This window comes from Antedon bifida, chromosome 3 (assembly GCF_963402885.1).
Source record: "Antedon bifida chromosome 3, ecAntBifi1.1, whole genome shotgun sequence".
In the NCBI taxonomy this organism is placed as follows: domain Eukaryota; kingdom Metazoa; phylum Echinodermata; class Crinoidea; order Comatulida; family Antedonidae; genus Antedon; species Antedon bifida.
In genome coordinates this window covers 30,581,226-30,596,457 of record NC_136228.1, presented here as the reverse complement: position 1 = coordinate 30,596,457, position 15,232 = coordinate 30,581,226, and the positions used below count along the sequence as shown (strand labels likewise).

Below are 15,232 nucleotides of genomic sequence, written 5' to 3'. Positions count from 1 at the left end.
GTGGTATGCACTCTTGACGTCACAACGGCGGTGAATTTGGATTGATACTTCTGCAGGTGTATGGATTAGGTAATCCATAGATAGTTGTAATCAGTTGGAGATGGTGAGGTTTGATTTAGCCTACCAATTATACTATCTTTGCCTAAAAAGACAAAATAAACGCCTACCGTATTGTTTTAATGAATCATAATCAGTTTTTGACTTATGAAATTTCTTCCAACGACGTAGTTAGGTCTTACAACCCAAAATATGGCCCATGGTCAGTCAGCTGTGTTCGTGACGTAATTTACGTAACAAAGTGGTCTAGTTCGAACAACGCCCTCAACGATTTGAATATTATTATTGTTCCATGTTGGTACAGTAATTATGTTCCAATGCGAAAACCTTCATTTCATCTCACCCTCCCCTTATTCCACCCTCAACTTTGAGTATATATCAGTAGCAGACAAGGACATACAACAATATTTGACCATGAAACTTAATGATGTAATGATTGTAGATTTAATCATTCTCCTTAGAGATTTTTTTGTTAAAGAACATAAAGTTCACATATTACAGCGTAAAAAGAAAATCCTCTTAATACATCTCTAAATTATCGCTTTGCCTTCTTCATCTAAGAACTAGAAATATTACTTAGAATAATCACACAAATTTGTGTCTACATCAAAGTAATCAACTCAAGCAAATACCAATCAGTATTGGCGCGAAATAATTATCATTAAACCGTGAACAATAAAGGCAAGTTTACCGCCAAACCTTGGGTATTTTATTAACCCATATAATGCCGACTATAATCTCGCACGCATGATTTAAAAGCACCACTTTGCTAGAGGACACTACGCGCCACTTTTCGTTATTAATTTGAGCAGGCGATATTATGACGGAAAAAGCGTGAATGGCAGAAAACACAACGAATTATTTCCTCATCCACCTGTTTAGTAGGCCTAATTCGTTAAGCAGGATTATTAATTCCAATTACTAGAATTTTTTTTCTCATATTCAAATGTGCTGATGACAAACCTTTACAATTTGTTTCTATGGTTATGCGCATTTCGTGCGGAAGTAAGCAACAGCCAGTATACATTAACCACATGGGGCAAAAACGCGTAAAGGCGAATTTACACGAGAGGTAACAGTAAAGCTTGGTTCCCACTAGCGACGCAACGTAACGCAACCTACGCAACGTGATTACGAAATACAACACTTTGCGTCGACACGTCGCTGCGTTGCGTTCTAGTTGGAACCACGCTTAAGCGGAAAACCGCGTAGCTTGTCCCACGTAGAATCTGTATCTATTCTCACCGGAAACCGCCCTTCCGCTCCACGTTTTGTGTAAATGGTCATAAGGAAGAACATGGATTCTATATTTTTATTACCGTTACCGCTCGTCTGTGTGTAAATTTGCCTTTAGTCGATACGTTTCACTCCACCCCACCCACCACTCCTAAATTTGCACAACCATAATGAACAACATCACGATTACGTACCAAACTAAAATCTATTCCCCACTGCATCCTGTGTTGGTGACAAAGTAAATTATTTCACCATTAATTATCATCTCATCATCACTTGGATTATACATCAATATCCACTAATTGTTTCAACTGCGATAAGCTCCTTATCCGAAAGAAATTCTAACTCGTTTGAAAATTACAAATTATTTCTTAATTAACATTCATTAAACCTAAGTGTAACTATGATCATAATAATGGCTCACAGCGTTAGGTGCTGTTTTCTTCTTTACAGGACACGAAAGAGCACCGATTCCACAAGTTTCAATAAATCTGGAGGATATTGCGTTAAAAATGTTGTAAATCATTTGACAAAAAAGGTGTGATTTGCCCAAATATGGAAGTGATATGCTTAAATATGGTAGTGATATGACATCATCATGTCCATATTATGGGCACATATTTTTGTCACATAAAGTTTGATAGTGTAGACAGAGCTTTAAGCACGGAAGCTGAGAAACTCAAATAGGGATATGGAAACTAATGTATGGAAATATAATAAATCACCCGCCCCAACCCCCAACCCCCATCCTATACTGATGAAAATAATAAGATAAGTAACTATTTGGGATGGCGTTATAAGGGTGAGTGCGGAGACTCCTCTGATATCATAGGTACAGACAAGGGGAGAGTAAGATTACTGGTACTACAGCAACGTAGATCAGGATGTACAGGTAACAAAGATATTTCTCTACTCCTAAAGGTCTATCTACACCATCAAACTTTATATGACAACAAATATATAATGTGCCCATATATGGGCATGATGACATCATACCACCACCATATGTTGGCATATCACTACCATATTTGGGCACATCACATATGTTTGTCAAACTAGTTTGATAGTGTTAAGACAAAGAGATAAGATCTACGCTCAATGTACAATACATACACATGCCTTCGATTCCGCCGGAAAATGTATCAGTCAGTGTTTTCATTTGCTAAATTAGTTATAGCTACTAACGTTCCTTTAGGCGAGTTGAAATGTGTTATCAAATGGGCGTTGAATCTTTTAATCTTAAGAAATTAAGAAAGATGAAAGAGCTGTGTGCTTATTAAAAACCAATCAAAGAATCTGAGGTTAATACGTATCAGTAGTCGTAGATTTATCAACGTAGAAAACGTCATAACATGTCTATTAATAATATAATAATTTATAATTAATACGCGAATTATATAATATTAAGGTATCAGTGTAATAATAATAATGTATGTGTTATATCACACTACATTTGTATATTGTGTGTGCCTATAGGCCTATGCCTATATTATTATTAAACTTTTCAGATTTCTCCATATACAGTACATATAAAAATATAAAAAGTAGCAAAACATTCAAACTATATATATAAAAATATAAAAAATAATGGACAGCACGAAAAAACAAACTGAAACACAAGGTCATTAGCGTTAATTACATATACAAGATCCGGTGTCCCCCAACACTTAAAAAATAAAGATGGAAAAAAGAGATTCCTTTTCAGGACAGTAAACTATATTTATTTTATTTATTCATTCTGTTGATCAAGTGGATCGACTTTCTTGTCGTAGACAATCTAGTCTTATAATTCTGAATTTGATTTGTGAACATAAAATCTGTTTTGCAGTGCTTAGGAGATGAACCATTTATTATTTTGAAAATCTGAATAGATTTCCGTTATTTTTTTACGTTTGGAGTGTGTTTTCAAGATTGTTAATGAGGGGAGAAAACCTATACAGTAACCGTAGTCATAGTAACATTGAATAAGTGAGGAGGCAAGCAATATTAGAGATTGTGTTGTTAGAAATTTTCTATTTAAGAGAAATTTAAGTCTTCCATGGACACTACATAGGATTTTTATATCAGTGGTTTTGTCACTTAGATGTTTATCGAGATCAAGACCCAAATATCTTAAGGATATTTTGGGATTAATTTTTAAACAATTATTTATTACAACTTCCGTACTGTTTGAAAATTGTGTCAATATATTTGCACCATGAAACAATAACAACATACTGTTTCAATACTTTGTTCAATACTTTATTTAAAATCAAAATAATATACATGAGTTATTTAAAAATTACAAAATAGCAAACCGGCATATTTAAATTAGCGTAATATTAATGGCTACTACAATGTGATATATGGTTTTATTTGTATACATTACAATAATTAAAATAAATGTTATTAAAATAAGTGTTATGAAGGTAAGTATGACTGCGTAGGAGGTGCAACCATTAACAAATTGTCTCTATTGGTGTACGTTGGTAGTGAAGTTGGTAGCGATTGGTATGGGTACTTAGAACACGCTGGGTAACCCATGTAACTGGTATCGTACGTTGGTGTATCAGTCAGCGACATCGGTGGAAGTGGAGAGTACTTGGTAAATTCGTTGTTGAAGAGATTTTGCGATGACGACATCGAATGTCCAAGCATAGAATTGTTCATACTGTAGTAACCATTGGTGAATGTTTGACTGTACATCGCTTGTGGTAAACAGCTTGGTGTTGTTGTCTGTAAGGAGGTCGACATCTGGAGATGAGATGACGTTGCTGGTGCTGGTACGTTTGGTATGCCGCCGAGCATTGATGACGGGTTTGGATGTAGTGCTGGTAGGTTGGACATGGCGAGCATTGTTGAGGTGTGTGGTTGAGGTAAACAATCTTGAGGCATTGTTGGTATAAGTCCTGGTACTGTGCAGTGATTTTCTCTTTTCCATTTCATTCGACGGTTCTGGAACCAGGTTTTTATCTGAAAATAATAAATGTTGTAAAAAACGTTAATCACATTGTTAAACATACATTATTGTAAGGGTTATAAAAGATGAAAAAAACCAAGTTAATAAATCTGTTAATGTCTTTCTAGACCAGGAAAATAAAATATTTTTGTTGAAGCTAAAACGATATTGGATTGCAATTTAGGTAAACATACATGTTAAACATAATTGAAAAAGTTAGCCTATAGACAATGGGGAATTTTAAGTGTGTCGTGGAAAAAAATTATAATTTGCCAATTTGTATTGATGAAAAAGTTAGTATGGAATGATGTAAACCAAGTTAATAATACAGTAGCATACAGTATTGTTACAGCTATAAGTTACGGCTAAGAAAATATTGGACTGCAAATGAGGTGACATAATAATTGAAGTTGTAATGTGTTGAACATGGCGAGAACAAAAATAATAATTTGGTTTGTCAATTTGATGAAAAAGTAGAGAATGTTTTGGAATAGTTTATCTAGGCCAATTAACGCGAAACAAAAGTAAAGTAACAAGATCTTACCTTAGTGTGTGATAAACCAATTTCTGCAGCAAGTTTCATACGTTCATCGGTGGTCAGGTATTTCTTCTTGGCAAACGTAGCTCGGAGATCACGCAGTTGATTGTTGGTGAAGACAGTTCGAGCTTTCTTCTTCAAGGTACCAGATTGAGAACTACCATCGGACGACGTTGATGGTGATGGAGAAACTGTAAGATAAAACGTATAATGTAAATTGTACATTTTCACAATTTATGGGAATTGGAATAAGAGAAGAATTAGGTTTAGAATAAGAGACAATTTATTTTTAAAATGTAGATCGTATTCAAAATCAAATTAGTAAAGTCAAACAAGCGATAAAATAAGTACAAAATATGATTTGAAGAAAGCTTAGCTTTAGAAAATGATTATTAGAAAATCTTACCTTGTTCGGGAGTTGAAATTGTACTGGTCTGGTCGATAGTCAAAGATATCTCGCTGTTTATACTAGTTTGTTCAGATTTGACCTTCAAGGCATCGTCTGATTCAGACTTCTCCGCATGTTCATCAAACGTCTTGAAAAGACTTTGCGTAGAATAGAAGTCGTCTGCTGAACTGCCAAATAGTATGTTTTCAGATTTCAACATGGATTTTGAATAATCATCGACGGGGTGACTGGTAGTCTTCCACAGCGCTGAATTGGTATACTGGTTAAACATTGAATACGGCGACAACCCATACATAGTGGTGTTGTTAGACGGTGTATTTCCAAATGTAGATGTTGGTAGCCGTAGGCCTACGTTATCAAACGATTCGTACCCGGTAGTCTGCGGGTAAACACGAGTAGAAGATTCTAGTGAGCTTGTCTCAAGATGCATGTTGTTTCTTTGATGTCAGTCAGTGAAGTGAAATCAAGATTATGATTTCCTGGAATAACTTTACCAGCTTATGAAGGTATGGTGACAAAAGACGAAGGGTAACACTTTAAAACAATGCTTCAATTACCTGTGACTCAAGTCACAGACACCGCTTTCTATTCTTTCACAGCGCGTGAAAAGAACAAGAAAAGCTGGCGGACAATAGAGCTTGGCGTGAGTGACGACATTGATCTAGGGGTGGCTAGAGCTGGGGTATTGTTCACATTCTCAGGGCGTGTGCCAACATACCATTCCATTATCTTAGACCGTAATCCATAACACCTTTTGGTTTTATTCTAAAAACTAGAATTAAGACAAAGACGCGACAACTCCCAATTTCCTACAAGACGCAAAGTAGGAAAAATATTTTGTGTGGAATTTGTTAACAATGTTCGCTCAAAGTACCCAAATACTTATATCATACTTATTATTTTTTATGTTTCTATATATTATTAATTAATTAAAGGAAACCGGTATTATAAAGTAACCGCCATAAATACCCCAAGATAAACATCGATAATGATTTATAAGTATTTTTACCAAATTGTTTTTGATATACAGAATTAATTAATGTGTTTACGAACACAATCTTTAATTGTAGTAACAAGTGGCCTAGCTATAATAGTTATAAAAACCGTTATGTATGTTAAATAATAATTTACCTGATTAACCTAAATTTTAAAAATAATATTGATGTTAATTAATATTAACAAATAAATTTGTTGTACAGTAAAAGTAAAAATATGTGAACTAAATAAAAATGATTTTAATTAATAGTATATAATATACAATATATATAAAATTGAAAGTATGAAGATATATATATAAGATAACAAAAAACAAATACTATTTTTTTCTTTTTGTGGAAATAGTAGGCCTACCACTGTATAATATTTGTGTGTACTTTTAAATTGTTATGTATTTTAATCTTACTTTTAATCTGTCTATGTATTTTATTTTAATTTTGCTTTTAATCTGTCTATTATTGTTTTTAAAATTAAATGTTGATATACTTTCTAGAACAACTTTGCAAATAAACTCTTTAGCACTGAAAGTATTTTTACCAAATTGTTTTTGAAAGACAGAATCAATGAATGAGTTTACGAACAGTGGGCCTAACTATAATAGGTTAGATTATAAGAACCGTTATGGCTTATGATAATTGCCTTATGTATAATAGATATCTAAACAAACTACATCATTAAACTAAATTTTTTTTTAAATATTGATATTAATATTAAATTGAGTATAGAGTAAAATTAAAAATAATATGTTAACTAAATAAAAATTATTTTAATTAATAGAATATAATTCAGAAAAAGTTTGACATTTTCAAACTTTCCTTCAGCTACAAGGCCCCTCATTTCTACAATTATCTTCCTCTATCTATCCGCAATTCACGATCCTTTTCCTCATTCAAAACTAGACTGTATTGTATCTGTCCCAAATGATCAGCAATTGCTGGATGGATCACCCTCATTAAATACAGTTCAAATAAATAAATAAACTAAATTAAAAGTATGAATATATGTATGCAAGGCAAGGTAAAAAAATACTAGGGGCCTTTTAAAAATTTGTTCATTTTTTATTTCTTTTTGTGGAAATGGTACTACTGTATATATCCGTGTGTACTTTTAAACTGTTGTTAATTTTGCTTGTAATCTGTCTATTATTGTTTTTACATTAAATGTTGATACACTTTCTAGAACAACTTTGCAAATAAATTCTTCACCACTGGAATTGTTATAAATAAACATACATCCTAACTACAATAAAACTCTGGAACAACAACTCTTTACATCAGCAAAAATACAAAACAATAATAATTACAAAGTCAGAAAATATATACGATATCGTTTTCTTTTCTCTTTTTTTTTTTTTTTTTTGCAAACATAAAAAAACACAATATTTTCGTCACTCATTTAACATATTATCTAAAAACAAATGTTTAAATCATACAGCCATTTATACCTTAAAACTAACTGTGCGTTTGGTATTTTAAACACGATTTATTATGAAGAAAAAGTTGGCAATATTGTTAGTGGGTGGCTAAAGTTTGATAGACGTATACTATTATATTTTCACACATTTTCCTGTGAAGACAAATCTATTGTATCATTATGTTAAAAGGCTTTCTAATATCTACACCTTTTTGTTTTGAACAATTAACTTATTATTCAGAAATCAAAGAACAAAACAATGCAAACTGCAGAGCACATGTGCTGCCCTTTTTGAATGGTACAACTTCTAATACTAATAGCCTTAAAGATATATTGTGAAAGAAATTATGTTTTACATTTTGTTGTTGTCACATAATAGTTATTCAATTTGATCAAAAATTGGATCGAGAAAAAAAAATATTTACCAAGGGATAGAATATCATGATTTTCAGACATTTTTTATTGTTGATCGTTAAAGTTACGGGGATCAACAGAGTTGTAAATAATTAAATAACAACTGTAATTTAAAGCAAAAAATAGTCAGATTGACTGGAAGTCAATGGGTTTTTGGTTGAATTTAACAATTAACAGTTTATAAGTGACAAACTTGTCTTTTTATAAGTGACAAACTTTTTTTTTTCCAGTGATTAACTTCCATTAAAATTGCAAAATGACCTATTCAAAGTGTTTTTTTTTATTAACCTTCATTTTCATGTTTTTGGGGGACAATACATCTTTAAATAATAATAATATGACAATACATCTTTAAATAATAATAATAATTGTCTTTTGTATAGCACTTAACCAAAATAAATTTTCTCTAAAGCGCTACGACCACAAGGCTCGACACAAGGTGGAAATCTTTAAACATTGATTCAAGATGGAAGCAGTAGATAAAAACAGATCCAGTAGGGTGGACAGCTAAAACTATTTTGTGATATCTTTTTTTGAAAAGATTATTATAACAGTTTTTTCAGGTAAATACATATTTTTTGTAGATTCAATTTTTGTTCAAAGTTGATAAATATTATGTGACATTAAAATGGAATATTAAAAAAAAACAATTTTAAAAATTATTTTTTTCAGGGGGACAATATATCTTTAAAGATCCAACCATGTAAAGGTTACTTTAAAACAGATGTGTTATAAAACAAATAATGAATGCTTATGAATGAGTTGAATTTAGAAAATATTTCAATGGTACAACAAATGCAAATATTCTCCCCAGTCAAAAAATATGAAACCATCATTATTAGCTGCTTCCATCTTTAATCAAATATTGAAGCCTAGGCCCATTAAATGTGATCGGGAGACTGCCATGTATAGCCACTATATGCTAAGGGCTCCCCAGGTAGGAGAAAGGCTGAAAAGTTTACTTTAAAACAGAAGCCTAGGCCCATTAAATATGATCAGAAGTCGGCCATGTAGAGCCATTATAGGCTACGGGCTCCTCAGGTAGGAGAAAGGCTGAAAAGTTAAGTTTAAAACAGAAGCCTAGGCACATTAAGTATGATCAGAAGTCGGCCATGTAGAGCCATTTTAGGCTACAGGCTCCCTAGGTAGGAGAAAAGCTGAACATGCCTCTAATGATGAATGGCACAAAATAATGCACTGCAGATGATATGAAACAAATCAAATGACAAGGATATAAAGGTTATAAAAATGAATTTCAAATACATTTTTTTTTAAATGACATTTTTGTACCTCTGGTTTGGGGAGAGTTTGCAGTAAATTGGAAGATTCGGAGGGGTTGGGGGTAGTAAAGAATGTTTTTTTTTCCTAAAGGACTGTGATGTTTATCCATGGTAGACAGAAAGATGTGTTGGCTTACCGCAAGCAAGAAACATTTAGTTTATTCAATAATCATATTGAAGAAAAGTTTCTTGGTATAATATTAATTTTGGAGGTCTAGAAAACTTGAAAATCAATTATAACAATTATAATGTCAAGACATTTTAAGGCAGTTTGCCTATTTATCAAATGCCTCACAATCGTTATTTTAACTTGAAAGTTCGGTGGAATCATTCATGAATTATAACATAATTTTCTAAATTTGATTTTACCACCAAGTACACTAAGACGTTAGTAAGTAATTCACTTATTAGGTTGTCCCTTAATGCGAAAGAGGGTCTAATTAAACTACAGAAGAACCCCTATTTTTGAGACACCCCTAATCACAAGACACCGCTACTGAGAGTAAACCATACTGTGGGAAAAACCCTATTCAGGGGATACCCCTATAATGATGATACCGACCAGATTCTCGGTGCTGTATCTATATTTCTCCAGTATTATAGGAATATTTGGTAATACAACATCACATGTGTGATCATATGATACAATAATCTAACTCTTAACCTAACTTTACATGATACAGGAACCAGATGCAATACAAAGATGAGATGCTGTATTACCAAATAGCAAGAGCAGGTAACTGTTCAGGTCTATTGATTGCCCTTGGCAAGATTGTACTTAAATGTCATGCTGAATAAATATTATTATTATTAATATTCCAATGACACTGGGCAAATATTTTAGTAGAGATACAGCACTGAGAATCGGATAGGATACCCATATAAAGGCCAATTTACACAGAAGAGCAGTAACGGTAAGGGGATAACCATGAAGGCATGTGAAAGGGTTTGTGATGCAAAAATTTGCTGTAAAAAAATAAGATTTAATAACAATTTATGCTTGAGATAAAAAGGGTTTCAAAATGCTTTAAAATAACAAATTCTTGTTCGTCACTTGTTTGCTTTTGCAACCAATCAGAGCTCAAGAAACGAGCTGTCATGTGCTTATGAGCACCAGTATTCGCGCAACGGGAAAGAAAATCACAATTTGTTCTTGTAGTGGAAAATAATGAAAGGGCAGCAAAAATCTTTTTTCTCTGCAAAAACATTTGATTAAAAAACTTTATAATTCTCTAAAAAAAATAAAGAATTAAGTTTGTAAACGCATAGATATCTAATACTGCATGCTGAATAAATAAATATTATTATTATTATTAATATTCCTATGATACTGGGAAAATATTATACAGCACTGAGAATCGGATAGGGTAAAGGCAAATTTACGCAGGAGAGCGGTTAAGATAAGATTCAGATAGATAGCAACAGGATAGATACAGATTCTACATGGGTCAAGCTTTGTGGTTTTCTGCTTACCGTTACCACTCGTCTGTGTAAATTAGCCTTAACTTAATGAGGATACCTAAATTCAAACAAGCGATGGTAAACATTGTTTGGAATACCAAAGGCAAACCGTATTCAGGGGACAACCAATTAAGGGGGAACTTTGGCCCTGAAGGTGTCTCACAGACTTGCATTTAGCTTGACAGTGTAAAAGGGTTAAAAACATGCAGGTGAAAGGGTTTGTGATGCAAAAATGTGCAACGGCTCAGGATGATTCGTAAGATAAAATTTGCTGTAAAAAAATAAAATTTAATAACCGTTTACAGAACAATTTATGCTTGAGGTTTCAAAATGCTTTAAATAACAAATTAGTTATTTTGCTTTTGCAACCAATCAGAGCTCGGCACCAGTATTCAACCGGTAAGAAAATTGCAACAATTTGTTCTTGTAGTGAAAAATAATGAAAGAGCAGCAAATCTTTTTTCTCTGCGAAAACATTTGATTAAAAATCTATATAATTCTCCACAAAAAAATAAAGAATGAAGTTTGAAAAAAATGCATAGATATCTTGTACTTCAAAGCATCACAAATCTGCCTAAAAGTCACAGATTTTAAGCTTTTAAGGAATATTAAATGTGCAAAAGCTGTGAATTATCACACCTTTTCTTAAAGCTTTTAAAAATAACTTTAAATCATGCATGAAGCTATTACTTCTGCAACAGCAGAGAAATGCAGTTATGATAAAAGTATGTATATTTGAAAATTCATCCTTGCAGTGAAATCAATTGTCTCAATTGTCAATTTTTCAAAGAATCCTTGGAACAACAAACCAAGAAACACAAATGCAGTACAATCAAAATAACAACAACATTTCTAGAAAAAAACTTTCAACCTTCTAACAACAAGTCCAAGTAGACACCAAGACCCCACTGATTGAGAACAGCAATGCAAGTTGGCCATACCCAGTAGAATTTACTTCATACAAAGATTGTTCTGGGATTATATATTATATATATTGTTTTAAAGAAGTGTATGTGAATAATGCATTTTATTAAGATTAACAATATAATCAAAATAACAACATTTCTAGAAAAAAACTTTCAACCTTCTAACAACAAGTCCAAGTAGACACCAAGACCCCACTGATTGAGAACAGCAATGCAAGTTGGCCATACGCAGTAGAATTTACTTCATACAAAGATTAATCTGGGATTATAAATATTGTTTTGAAGAAGTGTATGTGGAAAATGCATTTTATTAAGATTAACAAGGTTCCCTTCCTATACATGAGGAGGGGGTGGGAGAGGGGCACTGGGGAGGGGTGTTATTTTGAACTACCCATATCAAACCGGCAACCTTAAGGTAGGGAAATGAAAATATTAATGTTTTACTTTTAATGAACCTATCTCTAACCCATAAGAGTTAATGAAGAGACACCTGTTCCGGCATAGTTCCGGTCCGGCGCCGACAAATCCACTTGAACGTCAATATTTCTACGCGCATATTGATTGGCACATAGCTGTGTGGAGAATCATGAAAAAAGAAACATTGGCGTTCGATTAGCCGTACTGGAACTGTGCCGGAACAGGTGTGAAAGACCCTTAACTCATGACCTGACTGACATAAAGGTTCACCAGATCAGTAAGTAAGAATCAGAATTTGCATGATGGAGTCACACAATGTATTAACGTTATGCTCCTATTTGCCATAACTCTTGTTTGCAGATGTTCAATTAAGATTTAGTTTAGTTGCTTACATAAGCACTACAAGACTTGTTTTTACAGTGTTCTATCTTTACGAAAAAGTCCTATAGGGGGCTCAATTCACAATGCTCGAAAAATAAGTGGGTTATTATTATTATATTTATTATAATATTATTATTTCAACTGTCAACCGATGTTAGCCAATGTCATGGATATTGAGAGAGAGAGAGGGGTGGGGGGAGGGGGGAGAGAGAGAGAACGATTTGTTTATTAATGTCTGTACGTATATCAATGGAAGTGGCGTAATGTAGAGACTGGAGGCCCCTGGTTTAGGAACCCTAAGGGCTCTTCAACGCTGAAGGCCTCAGACGTTTTTAGCCCTTTTCAACATATTTTAATGCCTGTTTTTTCCTCTGGGCACTACTTAGGGCCCCATAAACTCCCTGGGTTTAGCCATTGAGCACTCATAGCCGTTACGCCACTGGGTAGACTAGGTTAGGGGTCAGGTTTACTTGCTTAAGAAAAAAAAAATTTGTTTTTTAAGTTAAGCGATTTTCAAAATAACTTTTTTAACAATTATTGTTTTGTTAGATGACAACATTTACACTTAGATTTAGATCCGATCATGGGTCGGCCCAGGACCCAATCGTAAGTGTAAATAGGGTCTAAGACCATTCAATAAGAATCAAGGTATTAATTTCATTTCTACTCGAAAAAGAAAACTTATTGGAAAAAATGACTTGGTCTTCTTTTGCAATTACCATTAAAATCAATGTTTCTGAAGCATATTCTGTAGTTCCTCAAGTTCTCGTTTCTTCTGTTCGTATTTTTCAAGAAGCAACACATCTGTGTCGGTAGATGGAGACGGCAAGAGGGCTGGTCTGTGGGATGACAACGGAGTATCGTGTATACTTGTAACAGGGGATGCATTCTGGAAAACCTATAATGAATAATAGAGAATATATAGATTTGATTATTAAATATGTTATACTTTGTGGATCTTGGAACAAGAGAATAGATAGAATAATATAGTATTCCGTAATCAGTATAAAGATCAATTTACACAGACGAGCTGTAACAGTAAGTGGAAAACCGCGTAGCTTGTCCTATGTAGAATCTGTATCCCAAACGGAAACCGCCTGTCTGCTCTGTTGTGTATAAATGGTCATAGATTCTATATTTGTTATTACCGTTAGCACTCGTCTGTGTAATTTGGCCTTTAGGGAGTTTCGATTTGCTGACCTGGGAACTACGCACATTGTGTTTTTGAACACTGTCAATACACCCCAACCTCTCTAAGCATTTTTATTTTTAGAATTTAATTACAGAGAACCTCTCTTTTTGGATCTTCCTGTGAAATGAATGAGTAGAAATATATGTTTCTAAAATATCCACTCAGGGGACAACCTATTAAGGAGACGCTTTGTTTGGTTAAGAAAATGTTCCCATAATAGAGGTTCTACTGAATTGGATGCTGATGTTACCAACCAAAGGTTTTATCACAAACATGGCTTTAATGTTTGACGAGCTAGATTGACAATTGACAACATGGATGGTAAACATTGAAAAGGAAACAGAATTTTTCACATGTGGACCTATACACATGCTTGCTCAAAGATGTACAGAGTGGCGACCACAAGTGAGACCAGTAATGTCTAACAACGATTAGCATTTAAGATGATAATGAGATTGACAATTTAAAGTGTGTATCAATAAAAATCTAAATCTATCATACCTTGTTTAAGACTTCATATGTGGTGGGATCTGTTACTTCAATATAATTCCATCCATCGTCATGCGACATCAGTTTTATATGCAAAAGCTTTTCACCTTGCCCAAGAGCATCTTTAAATCTGTCAATAGCTCCCTCAGACCATGCACTGCCTTGGTCTGGACGGGTTCCTTAAATAGTAAAAACAGAAAACTTTTTTCCTCTAAAATCCATTTATCCGATTCAAGAAAATAATGTGGAATAGGAAAGAAAGAAATGATGATGGTGGTACGTTGGGGCGTTCCTATATGAGGCCATGGTTTCGGATTAGTCCATATGGTTCAGGGGTGTTCTAGAAACGTGTTACTTTCGTATCTAAGCCCTCCCTCAGGAGAGCACGGGCTAATGTTGGTTTATCCAGGTAAGCTATGCACGAAATAGACAATGTGAAATACGTATGATGCATATCCTTTTTTGCGACTGAACTTCACTACTTGTAAGTACATAGAACTAAAAACTAGTTGTCCAGTGTCTTTCGTTAAATTAAAAACTAAGCACGTGCCAGTCTTAATTGGAAGCGCCATAACACTGCAGTTTTAGCAATTAGTCTTAGTCACTTATTGATAGCATATTGGGGAGAATTTAACTATAGTTATTCAATATTATATTATTGGAAAAAAATCAAAGGTTAATCATATTTTTTTGCAACAGCATGTCAATGAGCTGTATTTAATACGCGACTCACTTAAAATTAGTACTGTCATACTGAAAGTTTTATCGCATAATAGATAGAAACGAATAATACTAATACAGTGTCAAAAATGTTGGTAAAAAAACCTACCAGCTAAGCAACACTTTATAGCTAAGCATGGTGTAGTTGAAAATTCCTTGTCAAGTGGGTGAACGCTGTCAAATGCAACCTTCTCCTTGTTGCCATAATCTACATACTGGACAGAGGCACACCGATTGTCGACGCTGACATCCAAAACAAGAGCTCTGTACCAACTCTCATCCTCTTTAAGAGAATGGACAAAAAGAAGAAAAGTAAATTTCAAATTAAACTCATTGCATATTTCTGTGACCATTAACTTTGTTAA

The 15,232-nt window shown here is 33.6% G+C and overlaps 2 protein-coding genes and 1 long non-coding RNA gene across 3 annotated transcripts in view; all 3 read right to left on the bottom strand.

Annotated features, from left to right (window-relative positions):
• The window catches only part of LOC144837361 (uncharacterized), a 260,004-nt gene extending 258,447 nt beyond the window's left edge, over positions 1-1,557 (bottom strand). The window contains exon 1 of the long non-coding RNA XR_013611466.1: positions 1,546-1,557. This is a non-coding gene — a long non-coding RNA (uncharacterized LOC144837361). The remainder of the gene's footprint in view (positions 1-1,545) is intronic.
• A 1,961-nt stretch (positions 1,558-3,518) lies between these two features.
• LOC144837354 (uncharacterized) lies at positions 3,519-6,368 on the bottom strand. The gene is made up of 3 exons (XM_078692423.1): positions 5,176-6,368; positions 4,776-4,960; positions 3,519-4,245 (listed from the first exon to the last, which is right to left on the bottom strand). Exons 1-3 carry the CDS (start codon positions 5,606-5,608, stop codon positions 3,694-3,696), a joined length of 1,170 nt encoding a protein of 389 aa, XP_078548549.1. The 5' UTR covers positions 5,609-6,368; the 3' UTR covers positions 3,519-3,693.
• The window catches only part of LOC144837345 (tudor domain-containing protein 1-like), a 26,733-nt gene continuing 16,941 nt past the window's right edge, over positions 5,441-15,232 (bottom strand). Inside the window, exons 19-22 of the mRNA XM_078692406.1 lie at positions 14,977-15,150; positions 14,160-14,326; positions 13,186-13,364; positions 5,441-5,557 (exon numbers count right to left, since the gene is read on the bottom strand). Coding sequence (XP_078548532.1) covers positions 13,194-13,364; positions 14,160-14,326; positions 14,977-15,150 — 512 coding nt within the window. The 3' untranslated portion in view covers positions 5,441-5,557; positions 13,186-13,193. The remainder of the gene's footprint in view (positions 5,558-13,185; positions 13,365-14,159; positions 14,327-14,976; positions 15,151-15,232) is intronic.

Bases quoted from the DNA above. Each gene is read 5' to 3' on its own strand.
- LOC144837354 (XM_078692423.1), bottom strand. From the start codon at position 5,608: ATGCATCTTGAGACAAGCTCACTAGAATCTTCTACTCGTGTTTACCCG. The intron at 4,961-5,175 runs GTAAGATTTTCT...TTTATCTTACAG, and splicing joins AATTTCAACTCCCGAACAAG to TTTCTCCATCACCATCAACG. The intron at 4,246-4,775 runs GTAAGATCTTGT...TATTATTTTCAG, and splicing joins TTGGTTTATCACACACTAAG to ATAAAAACCTGGTTCCAGAA.